Source organism: Grammomys surdaster, unplaced genomic scaffold (assembly GCF_004785775.1).
Source record: "Grammomys surdaster isolate TR1022 unplaced genomic scaffold, NIH_TR_1.0 224, whole genome shotgun sequence".
NCBI classification, from domain to species: domain Eukaryota; kingdom Metazoa; phylum Chordata; class Mammalia; order Rodentia; family Muridae; genus Grammomys; species Grammomys surdaster.
In genome coordinates, this window is record NW_021604669.1 from 9,471,157 (window position 1) to 9,484,478 (window position 13,322).

A 13,322-nucleotide genomic window follows, 5' to 3' on the forward strand; every position below is an offset into this window, starting at 1 on the left:
TTACTAAGGTGGCAGTCTTATAAAGAGACATACTCACCTATCACTTACCTTCCTGTCAGGCTCTATCTTAAGCATTTTATACTTGCTTCCTCATGTACTGTTGCAACTGCCTTTGTGTAGGTGCTAGCTTTACTATTTGACAGGTGTGAACTTCAGAGAATATGAGTACCTTTTCCAAGGCAGCATGGATGGGATTCAAATCTATTTCAGTATGTCTCCTAATCCCAGACTACCATTAATACAGCAGCAAAATCCTACAATTTCACAGTGCCTGCTTTTCACGCAGTTTAGAATATTTCTGTGATATTGGCAGTTAAGGATAAGATACAGGGAAGTAAGTGATTATTTAGCAATTCATGTGGCATAGACCTTGAAGGGAGGAAAAAAGTAAAAAGTACTTAAAGGAAGGAAAAGAGTGCAATGTAAACTCATAATCATTTATTCGATCCTTTACCTACCCACTACACAGATGCATGTGCACACACATATACAAATAATCCACTACATGTTTTTGCCACCACAGAAAAACACTGATAAAGACTGACTCACAGTAGGGCAGCTGTATCACCCTAGCTCTGTAGGTACATGTGTCCATCAAGAAAGTGCATAAATAAATACATGGAATACATTTCCTCTTATGACAGTGGGAATAGAAACAATCCTGAGCTCTATGCTCAGAAGGTGGAAAAAGGGTTAACGATCAAGAATTTCGTACATCATTGAATGGTTTGAAAGAGCATCAAAAAGAAAAGGTAGCTCTTAAAAATACTCAAGGCATGTGAAGTTAAACTGGGGGAAACATCACATTCTATACATGAATCGGCCATTAGATCTTGCTCACTTCTATTTAATAAAGACTATTGTAGTTGTCATGACATAAAACAAGGTCTGAACCAAATGCTTTCAAAACATTCATATAATGTTACTATTTCCTGCTACATAATAGTTACTATTTGCTGCCCAAGAACCTCTTTAGATAATGCTTCGTCTGTGTAAAATTGATATTTTATATGTGTTCAGAATTTCTCTCAAGTGTCTGTGCTCTTTAAAAGTTATGTGGAGGGTTAACAGTTTTTAGCAAAATTGTACCAGACACTTCAAAATGTTTCCTCTTACTATACCCTCTCAAGTTACCATGGCTGAAATTGGGAGGAATTTGACCAAGGCAGCTTGAAAAATGAATAACTCACTGGTGGGTTCTGATGTTGGCCTCTAAAACAAGTAATAAGCAGCATGCACATCTTTCTTAGAGAAGATGAGAATTTTTTGCATCATTCTATTCCTTGTTTACAGGTTGGAAATTGGAGCTTGAGTTAAATGGTCTCAAATGTTGTTTTTACATTTTTCTAAATCAGACACGCCCTCATCATCCTCATAATCTCATTTTGAATGTTATTTTGAAGGAATCATTCTCTTGTAACATCTGGTTTCTCTTAGGGCTTTTTTTCTTTCTCCTGTCCTACTAAGTCTTAAAACAGTATGACTATTTAGGTTTCCTTCTTCATGTATGAATGACAAGTTTCAAAGAGGCTCAGAGAAGAAACCCAGCCCTTGTTCAGATGCAGTTTTATAGGATTCCCCATACTCTTCATGCCTTACAAAACATTCCAATTTGTACCAGCCTCTAAGTGATCAAATAATTTTAAGGGCCATTTCACTTGTGTGTTTTTATTAGATCAATTAGCCATCTCTACTCCTACAAAATCAGTGCTTTCAGAGTGATAAATACCAATGCTGCCTACAATAATATGGCACAGAATGATAGAATTGAGAGGGTTTCATCCCAAAGGTCATTAATCCAGCCCTTCATAGTGAATTATCATTATCTGCAACCAGGGCCTTCCAAGCAAAGAACATAAAAGAGATACATACCATCCTCTTGGTTTTACAATGGCTTGTGCAATGGTCAGTCCAATTCTCTACCAAGGATGCTACTACTTACAGTTTATAGATGGAAAGTAGTGTGTCTTATACATCTGTCTTATACATCTGACACAGTTTATCTCAGATACATGTTACCATGTTTCTTTGTGAGTCATCAAAACATAAAAATATTCACCTTCACTCTCTTCACTCTCTAACATAAAGTTGCTTGAGAGAAGTGAGGTGGTACAAGATTCTGCAATAGCCACTTGTAAAATTGTTCCGTTGGATGAGAAATGAGAAAAGAGAATATATTTTAAAGCCTAAATTTCCTGTTAAATTAGATTCATTTTGTTTTGTAGTGGTTATTCCATTTATACAAATAATGGAATGTAAGCATCCTCTAGGCCGACACCATGAAATAAGATACACAAGCTTAACAGTAGTAGAGATGAAATTACTTAATTCTTATATACAGAATTCATAGTTTGTTCAAACTAACAATCTCCTTAAATTTAACAAGGTGTTTATTTAGACTAATTAAAGATGTGTGAAAAAGTCCTCTTTTGTCACACTAGTTTTAGTCAAAGAAAGAGTGAAATTTAAAAACAAACAAAACAAAAACAAAAAACAAAAGATCATTTAACCTATAACTAGCAGAGTCTAGGACTGAGATAATGCTTATTTCTCGGCAATATTACTGAGAAATGTTGTTAACAGTAAAACAAAGGCAATAAACATAACCACCTCAGTTATAAGATTACCATATTCCTCATAACTATTCACAAAGTGCATAGTTCAACTTTGAAGAGTTAGTTTCCCCATTACTTTTATTGGACGTACCCTCCACACCATGTAGGGATGTAAAAGTGTAGTCAGCTCTCTTATTTTTGTATTGGAGATGAAGAGTCGTGATGAGTAGAATACTTTCCTTCCTCCTCACTAAATAATTGTTTTCAGGACCATCTCAAGGACAGAGACAGAGAAGGAGAGAGGCACTACCCATCACGTCTACAGCTAGCTTCACTGACCATCCGTCTGTGGATGAAAAATCTGGCATGGGCTTTTCTTCCACATGACCATGTAACCACCCTTGGATTTCTCGCATTTTTGTGATGGATCTAGAACTCATTGACCCTCATGACTGACTAATTCTAGGGATACCATTTCATTAGACCTCAGGGCCAACAACTACAGACATAAACAAAATGCAACACATCTTCCTTGAGCATTGCCTGCAGAAGATACTGCTTTGAATGCTTGCTACATATGAACTCAGTTTATTTTCCATAAACCCTTGTGTGTGACTCCTATGCCCCTTATTTTCTATGTAACAAGAGTAAGATATATAAAGCCTAGTAGATATGCCCCAAATTCCTTAGCCAGAAGGTATAGAAGCTGAGATTCAAAGGCAGTAGTTGTGTTCTAGATCACTCCATGCTCACAGTGAAATACAGAAACATTAGGGTGGTCAAACAAGGACAGAACAAAGATGAAACAAAGAATGTCTAATTCTGGAAAACAGAAGCATATAACAAACCTGACATAGCCATACACTCGAGTATTCAAACCCTCACAAGTCAAAATGAAGTTTGGTGAATCAGTGCTCAGTCTAGATACTGTAACATCCTGATAGAATTAGGAATTTTTCTTTTCATAAGCCTTCTTTCCTTGTATTTCAAAGTCACAATGCATTTCATTCTGAAACCCAGCATTCTATGTTCGATTGACATCAAAAGCACAGATTTTTCTTTTTGTGGCTGTGCAAGGGACTGAAACTCAAACATGAAAATAATAGGATGGTTTAGCATTGCAAACCTTACATGTCCCATTTGGCAGAAAAGATAAGTGAGGTTCAAAGAAATTGGTTCTATTCATAGAGAAATCCTCACAGACCTGGAGAGAACGTAAGCCTCCCTATGTGACTCTACTAGGTTGTTAGTTGAAGAAAATGACAAACACAAAACTTCCAGCAACTGTAGTTGGGACCAACGATGGATGTGCAATTGTTCAAATGTCATCAGTAAGAAATGTTCAGGAGATGAGTCACTAGGACTGTTTGGTATCTATAGGGAGAACTAATCTCCCAGTGGGACAAGGCCAGTAAATGGAAAGGAACCTTACATAAGAAGAAAAGCTCAACTTTAGGCACTAGAGCATTTAAGCAGAGTGTTTGTGATGTGAGATGCCCTGCACAGGCTTAAAGACAGAAAACATGCTTCCCTGACACAACAGAGGTGGCCACCCAATGGCAATCAGCAGACATTTGAGTGTATGTGAGGGATGCTACAAAAAGCATCCTAGAATTAGGAAGGTGATAGCCTATCATAAGTTCAAGAGGCTGGGATGCTGCTGCTGCTGCTAATGGTGACAATGAAGAATTAAATGCACTGAGGATTCTGGATGGTATTTGTAAAATCTCAATGTTGAATCTACATAATCAAACTGGTTATCAGTGAACTAATAAAAAATTAAGTTGTGTGTAACCAGCTATCATAAGGAACTCAGCCAGTTATCTTCCTTTGCATTATGTTTTGTAACTAATTCATTTTGACCTGTGCAGGTCACTCGGATTGTCCCTGGTCCTAGGTAGCACTATTGGTATTTACTAATGACATGGATTTTCTAAAGTTTTATTAGGAGAGGTGGGTGGCTTATGGTGATTCCTCAGATCCCCTCCAGATGCCAAGCAGATTGTCAGAAGCTGAACACAAGCCTTGGTACTTGGGAATGAAAAAGTCATTGCTCTGCAACAGCAATGGGTGTGGCTCTTTGTGCAACACTGCATATCCAGCAGTTGCTCCCCAGCTACTGGTCATTCCCAAAACCTTAGCCATGACTCAGAGCATTAAATTCCAATATACAATCTAAACCACACCCAGCAGTCAACATCAGTTTCAAAATCCCGTAACTGTTATTTCAAACTATTAGTCCAATAAAATGGACTGATCTTGATATCTCACGGACATGACTTGAATCTTATTATTTATTGTGGGCAGAGAGCCTAGAGGTTTCAAGAGAAACACTGATCAGCTATCTAGGTGAAATGACTCTGAAGTTGAAACCAAAGATTATAAAGTTGTAATGCCAGGCTTAGTTTTGTGCCCCCTCCCTCATTCCAAAATAAGACAATCTGTATTCTATGTGGTCCATAGCAATTCACTAGATTTCTATGTCAGTAAGGCAAAATGAGAGACCTGGATAAACCGTATTAATGTCTTCCACCACTTTAATTCCTCTGTGCCGCCTTCTAAAATATTATTACATGGCTTAGTGACCCTACAGGGGTTCAGGAGATGAGGCAGGAGTGAGGCAAGCACAAATCTGCGACCTTTGAGTAGCTTTTAGGTTAACTATGACATTTATGAAATTAATGAGCGCTCTGAGTAATCAAATAAAGTTACCACCATTCCCCATGGCTGCCTAGAATGGACAGCAGAAAGGTGTCCAGCATAATTGTCTATCTGCCTTGATTTATCTTCAGTGAGACAAGATGCTACAGCACTGGAGATCTTGTGGGCTTCTTTAAGATTCTGTGAAGTTATTCTTCATGGTTCTTATTTAAAAGAAAATAGATTCACTGATAAAATATTTGCCCATGTACCCACACCTAATAAGAAATAGAGCACTGTCCTTATATAACTTCAGTTTGCTAATGAAGGAAGTCCACATGAGTTTGATCTCTACCATTCATGATGAGAGCTCTTCTGCTCTGTTAAGTGATAGAATCTCATGGGGCAGGATGAGTTCATGGATAAGTTCATGAATTCTTGCAGGTCCCTTACTAGGGAAGAGATGTATTAATTCCTGGCATTTCAGAGGAAAATTGGTGGGAGGGACAAAGAGCTTAAACCCTGTGAAGATTTTAGATTATACAGTTGGTATCCTGGTAATTTTTTCAAAAAGATATTGCATTGTTACTTCTTGCTGTTTTTTCCTTACCTCAAACTGATGAAACTTATCTCCTCCAAAACTTCAATTCTGCTACAAAGTAATTGATTCTACTTTTTTAAAATTACAGTATTCTCAAATGAGGGATGAAGTATTCAAGTCAAACTTGGTCTGTGCGTTTATCGTTCTTCTGTTTATCACTGCGATTCAAAGTTTGCTTCCTTCTTCAAGGTAAGTAAAAAAGGACTAAGATAGCAGCCAAAAACACCTCTGTGAGGTGATCAGTCTTTTCCTGGAGTCATCCATCTGACCTGTTCAAAGGTTGAGAGTTTAACATGACTGGTTCCATGACCTAGACCTGGGCGCTTGACAATTCTGGGTCTACTTGGACTGCCTTACTATGCTTAATATTTTTATCACTCTGCCTAAACTACAAATTTTCTCAATATTAATAAAATAATAGCCAAACTGGAATAGACTGCATTCCCAATGACACTGCACCCATGAATTCAGAAAGCAATGAATTATAAGAGTATCAATCACGTATTTGTTTGTCCACATGTGTCCTTCATACTTGTAGCATCACTTCTAGGTCAGCAAAGTCAACATTACAAACACATGTTGGCCAGTCACTTAAAAATGCTTTAAATATAATAACTCAAAAACTCACTGTGATGAGCTCTCCAGTAGCTACCATCAATGTTATCTTTATAGAGAGGAGAGAGAGATTTGAGGCTCAGAGTGCTGAAATGGGTTTCCCATTTAAAGTATCATAGCCTTAATTCAAATACAAAATGTCTAGTTCCACAGCAAGTCTTCCTAACAAAAGCTAGGGTAGGAATGGTACAAAACAAGCCTTGTTATGGTGGTATTGTTTATCTATTTGATTTGTTTTAAAGACATCTGGAAAATTGGAAAATCACATTTCTAGGTGTATCTGTGAGAGTGTTTCGTGAGATAACTGACATGTGGGTTGGTGGACGGAATAGAGGAGACCCACTCTAGATATAAGCAGCACCATCCAGACAAGACAGGGACCCACATCAAATGAAAAGCAGAAAGAGCCAGCTCATATTACCATACATTTAGTTATGGTAAAATTGTATTTATTCCTGTTGCTATGGATCTCATCCTTCAGATTCTCAAGTATTTGAACATGAACTTGAACTTTTTAGGATATCCCAGGATAACCCCTATCCAGGGCTGCACCATTGATACCTATTATTCTGAACAGTTCATTGGCTAAACAGATAATGGTTTCTCTGGTTTTCCAATCCACAGACAGCCACTGCGGGACAATCCACCCTCTCTTATTGTCTTAGTTAGGGTTCCCATTGCTGTGAATAGACACCATGACCAAAGCAACTCTTATAAAGGAAAACATGTAATTGTGGATGACTTACCATTTCAGAGGTTCAGTCCATTATCATCATGGCAGAAACCATTGTCAAACTGACCTCTGACCAGGAAGCCTTTATATTGTGGAAACTGAACGGCTCATTCACCTTCAAGACAGCAAAGCTTCCTTTAGTGCTTGCTGGTTTCCCTCCAACAGATTTTGCTACTGATTGATGCTTTGCAATGACACATAGTGGGCGACACTCCTTTCTACTTATGTAATGATTATTTTAAGAGATGAAGTAATCTTTGCTCATATGGCCATAGCTAATCCCTTGTCCTTGAAGAAAAAAATTATTGGACCCTGGCAAAGGCAGCCTATGCTAGCCCAGTTCTTTGCTTCAGTGTTTGCATGTTCACAGATACTCCTTTTCCAGAAAAATAAACAACAACAACAAAAAACTAGAAAATATCTTTAAATACCTTTTAAGAATATAGAAACTATGTGGTTTCTTTTAATGAAAGAGAGAGAGGGAGGGAGGGGGAAGAGGAGAGTGAGAGGGAGGGAGAGAACACTCAGTTAGACAGGGAGAGTAAGAATATTAGAAATTACTGATTTGACCATTTGCAGCACAACATACAAACTATTTTGTACTGTGTATTTCACTTCTTTGACACTTAAATTTCCTCATCTACAGAATGGAAATTATGAGGGATAGAAAGTCTGCTTAGTGGGTAGGAACACGTACTGCTTATGCATAAGGCTCGAGGTTGGCCCCCAGCACCTATGTCAGACAACTCACAATTACCTGTGACTCCAGCACTGAGGGATCTAAAACTCTCTTCTGGAGTCGTACCTGCACGTGTACACACACACACACACACACACACACAATTAAAAACAAAATAGATACTTTAAAGATATTTTCAAGAATGAAAATAATAGTGTCCTCTTCTTAGGACTGCCATATGTAAATCAACCATGTCCATTTGGGGGCAATTCAGTCTCCTTTCTACTTCCTAAATCACATAATACACATTTGTTGAAAGAGCTAAGAATGCTGACCTCTCGGATTTGCTTCCGTATCAAAATGTGCAATTGCACTCACCAGCTCTTTGCAGGTTCTGAAGTGTCATACAAATGTCCTCTTTGGGTGTGACCTGAGCTTCTAAATCCTACTGAACCACAAGCTGCTGAGGGCCATTTACTCCTCAGCACTGATCTTGCCTCTCCTGCAAATGTCACACTGTACTACCAACCCAATCTGTATTTTAAATGCAGGCTCCAAAAAATAATTAGACCTTAATTCTAGAGAGGGCTCAGATAGAGCTGTTTACAAATCCCTTGCCATTCTTTTTGAGACTCGATTTCAGAAATGAAAGGTTTCCTTGCCTCTCATATCCAGCAACAATGCACAAGCAAATTCAGAGCCCCTGGATGCCTGAATGGCTCTATAATTAGATGGAATTTTCAGTCTGATGCCATAATGTTTATGTGTTCAGAAAACAAGTGAGCACTTAGGGACTGCGGCACAGACTCTAGGAGGAATTTTATGTGTAGCACCAGCTCCCAGCTGAGAAAGCCTGTCCTATAGTGAATACTCTTCACACATATCCTTAAATACCTTTAATAACCTAAACTTTGCCATGAAGAGAAATAGAATGTGTCTGTTGCCTGCTTTTATTACTCTATTTAACCTTAGAGACATTTTTAAAATATAAGGCTAAAACTTCCATTTTTGTAGGTTTTTTTAATTGATGCTCAGAATAGTTAGTTAACTCCTTGGAGGCTGAGAGGTACAGGGTCCATTTTGGAACTAGTTCAAACATAGGAGCTTTTTGTCTTACGGCTGAATTGCTCTGCCCATCTTTCAAGTCATTTCCCCTTTCTTAGCAAATCCATAAGAACACCGCTTAGGACTTTTGCTTGCACATTTTGGTGGTTTTCTATGAAAACCCTTACCTACAATCTTCAATGTGTCCTCCTGACTGCCTGCTCTCTCAGTGCCAAACACAATAGTGAAATGTATCACAGAGCATTGCTTTTATATATTTCCAAACAAAAGACCATGCAAATCTGTGCTGACAGCTGGGAAAGACGAAGCCAAGAAACGATGTGGTCTTCATACTTGCTCTCTTGAATCTTCACTTGCCCTGAGGACTGTCTTCAAATTCCAGTGTGAGAGCTCTGGTCTGATACAGGGGAACACAAGTGTACAGCATGAGTATAAGTGTGAAAGGAGACAGTGTGCCCTTTCTCTGGAGCGAAAACAGAAACATACCATGCTTGGGGCCATGAGTGAAAAGTCCCTTTTTCCAATATGCTATTGAAGATAGCAAGGTCATTCACTCTCTACACAGAAAGCCGAGTCAGTAACTGTTCACTGAATACCTGCATACTTATACATTCTTGAATCATGGAAGAACCTGAAAGTAAAGCTGAATCCTACAGGATGAACAGGTGTGCCCCATGATAGTCCCCGCAGAAGCAGTATTAATAAAGTTAGGCAGGATTATATAGTTCAGACTACAAAGCCAAGAGCCATTCTTTTGGTCCCTGAATAGACCCCACAGTGGTTGCCACTTAAGACTTTGATCTCCTGGGCATCTGTAAAACTTGCTCTTTCCAGTTTATATCTGTGTCACCCTTGGACACAGGTCATGCTTAATCTCAGCAGTTGCTTTGTGTCATTGAGACAAGCTAGCTGAGCAGTTGGCTTCTCTTGAGGAGCTGCCTGACAAACTGATTCACTGGCATTCTTCATATGCCTTTGGTGAGTGCGAGTGAGTACCATAGCCTTCTCAGGAAGTGTCTCTTCAGCCCATTGGTGGGAGGAGCCTTGAGTTCTCAAGGAATGCTGCTCTGCAAGCCTCCTGTACCTATCTAGAATCTCCATGGACATTCCTTGTGAAGGTGATCCATAAACTCAAAAGTATAATTTTTAAAATTCTAAAAATAGCCAAGGCTATAGGACTATGATTTCCTAGCCTTCTTCTTACTTAACCATGTAAAAGTAAAAGCAGTCCAGCAAGCACAAAAAAAAAATTGTACAGGAACTTTTGTACCTCCTCTTTGGAGCAGATGATATTGGAATATTGTTCTCCAAGAGAGAAGAATTGCTCCAGTAACCTAATTCTGGAAGAGAGACAACATAAAGTCGGGGCCATAGAGAGCATCTCCCAGACAAAGACAATGATGGCCAGCTTAGGTATAATAACTCTGGCCCTCACTCAAACTTCAGCCTTACTTTAAAATTCAGAAGACAGACTTAAGGGTGAAGGTCAATAGGTCTCTTCGTAGTGTGGCCACATTGAATAACCCTTCTGCCTTTTATTGCAAATGTAGCTGTTTTGATTGGCTGATGGAGAAATGGTGGCTTATTTAAACATAGATTATAACTCCAAGTCCAGGAACAAACGAAGCTGATGTTTCTGGTTACTCCCTCTCTGTAAATTTTCTGCCCCCCCATCTCCCACCAGATACCATGGTGAGTGTAACTGACAGCATTCCTTCCAGTCCTTTTGAGTCTTTCTTTCTTTGTTCAAGCCCACTAGCTTCTTTACATGTTGATCTTCAACCTTGCTACTCTTTGCTGTTCACATTCTTCTTGGACAATTCTCTCAATGACAGATCTTCAACCAGCTCCTGTTCACTCCAGGAACAGATGTCCACAACTATCCCCATTATTGTCCCTACAGTATCTATCGGTCCACAACATATTTGCAAACAAATACCAAATATTCAACTTTCCTCTAATTATTGTACTTGCTATATTGTATAAATACAATGATAAAAATCAGTGTCACCCCATGTTTCCACGTATGGCCCTATGCACATCTACATAGTACTAACTAAATTGTCCCTACAGCTGTCCCTGAACCTTACTTCTCTGTATTCTTCCATTGCTGAGTCCTATCTCCACTGTCCAAATCTTCTTCCAAACAATTCTTCAGTTGTCTTTCAAATATGCATGTCTGAATAGGACCTTACCTACAAGCTTCATAATACACAGCAACTTCTGTCCAGCTTCACAGCCTTACAACTTCAGTTGTGTGCTGGCTGGTTTTATATCAACTTGACACAGGCTAGACTCATTTAAGAGATATTAATCACATTTGAGAAAATGCCTCCAAAAGATTTGGCTGTAGGCTATCTTAATTTTCTTAATTAGTGATTAATAAGGAAGGATCCATCCCATTGTGGGTGTTGCCATTCCCTAGGCTGTTCCTGGATTCTATCCAACTGATCAAGCTACGATGAGCAAGGCAGTAAGCAGCATCCCTCCATGGCCTCTGAATAAGCTCCTGCCTCAAGGTTACTGCCTTAAATGAGCTCCTGCCCTGACTTCCGCAAATGATGGACTGTGATGTGAAAGTATAAAGCAAATAAACCCTTCCCCAGCTTGCTTTCAGTCACAGTGTTTTATTACAGCAATAGTGAGCCAAACTAAGACAGGTCATTAGCAAACTCCAAACACATGGGCAGCTCTTGTTCTTCTGCTACCTTGATGACATTCTTGATTGTAGCTACAGGAAAAAAATTCATTATCCTACATGGACAAGATCAAGTATTAACTACTTCTTGAAGCCTCCCTGGGTTACCTTTCTTGCTTTCCAAATGATAGCTGTTTATGACTTGTTATAGATCACAGCATATCATGCTATTTTGTCGTTTTTATATCCATATTCTCTAGGTTACAATCCCCTAGACAGTATAGAAGATATGTTTTTGATCCTGGCATCTTGATGCTTACTTTATGCATGAGAAGAAAGCTTACTAAAAAATATGTATGTCATTATAAACCTCAGAAGCAAAAAGAACACTGGAAACATGAGCATATCACTGTCCAAAGTGATTATTATGTGAGTGGCATAATACAACAGTAAAGACTTTAAGTTCTAGCTTCAAAACTCATCAACTGAATTACCCATGAAAACTACCTTCCTGTGAGCTTTAAACACTTGTCTGAAAGGGGAAATGACCTCTTGATTTCTTTTGAGTAATGGAAATGAGATATCATTAGAAAGGGGGCCCCATAGTGCTAGCCCATAGAGATCAATCATTATCGAGGCAGAAGGAGGTTAAGAGAAAGTGTCAGTAAAACACAGTTGTTCAAAGCACTAACATCTGGAAGATCTTAAAGCAGATAATTTTAGTAGAAAACAGAAACTCTCTAGCCACTTCTATAAAAGCACCCTTTAATAACTTGCAACAATTTGCTGGCTGGGGCATAAGAAAACAAGAGATGCTAGTGTAGATCACAGACAGCCATAAATCAGAGGACAAGGAACCTAGCCCCCAGGACAGTGTACATTCTTGGTGATGAATTGGTTGATAAGGAAAGAAAGTGATCAAAGACATTTCCAAAGACAGAAATTTAACAATAGATTCCTATGATGACTGCAACATCGGGACACCCTGTGGAGTTTGCAATAGACACAGGCTTCCATTGGACAAGGTCTCATGAGATCTGAAGCTTATGGAATAAACATAGAAGGATTATTGGCAAATTAAGAGTAAATACTTACTCATTCCATACACTACACCTCCTACCTGCAGATCAAATGACATATAATATATTCCATACAAACTATAATAATCATTGACTCAACTGAATATTGATTTGATTTATGAGTAGGAGCATAAAATGAGAAAGAATCATAAAACCCACCATGAAAAGGAAAAGAATGTGGTAGGCATCTCCCACAGCTAGAGTAATGACTGATGAAACTCTGTGGTGTAGTATCTTAGCAGCAGATGGCCTATAAAAGAGGCTGCAGTTCAGTAAGTAAAGTAGTTATCATACAAGTATGAGTGAGGACTTGAGCTCAGATCCCCAACAATGACAAATGCCAGCTGGGAATAGCAAGACACAATAATTCTAGCACTCGGGCAGAAGCAGAGGCAGGGCATTCCGAGAGCAACCTGGCTACTTGGGATAAGTGAACAGGTAAGGCATGGGTTCAAGTGAGAGAATTTGCAATATATAGGAAGAAAGTGGATCAAGGAGGACATCTGATGTCAGCCTCTGCCCTCCACACACATATGTAGACTTCTATAACTCCATACCACACATTTGCACACACAAGCATGTAAATGAACATAAAACTTCATGAATACCACACATACATATTCATACAAGAAATAAATATAGACAGATAAATGCATGCATAGATAGACACATAGATAGATAGATAGATAGATAGATAGATAGATAGATAGATAGATA

At 38.7% G+C, this 13,322-nt stretch overlaps 1 protein-coding gene across 3 annotated transcripts in view; it reads left to right on the plus strand.

Annotated features, from left to right (window-relative positions):
• Adcy8 (adenylate cyclase 8) overlaps nucleotides 1–13,322 on the plus strand; it is a 223,030-nt gene that overhangs the window by 162,741 nt on the left and 46,967 nt on the right. For all 3 annotated transcript variants that reach the window (XM_028773247.1, XM_028773248.1, XM_028773249.1), the window contains one exon: nucleotides 5,885–5,985. In XM_028773247.1, coding sequence (XP_028629080.1) covers nucleotides 5,885–5,985 — 101 coding nt within the window. The remainder of the gene's footprint in view (nucleotides 1–5,884; nucleotides 5,986–13,322) is intronic.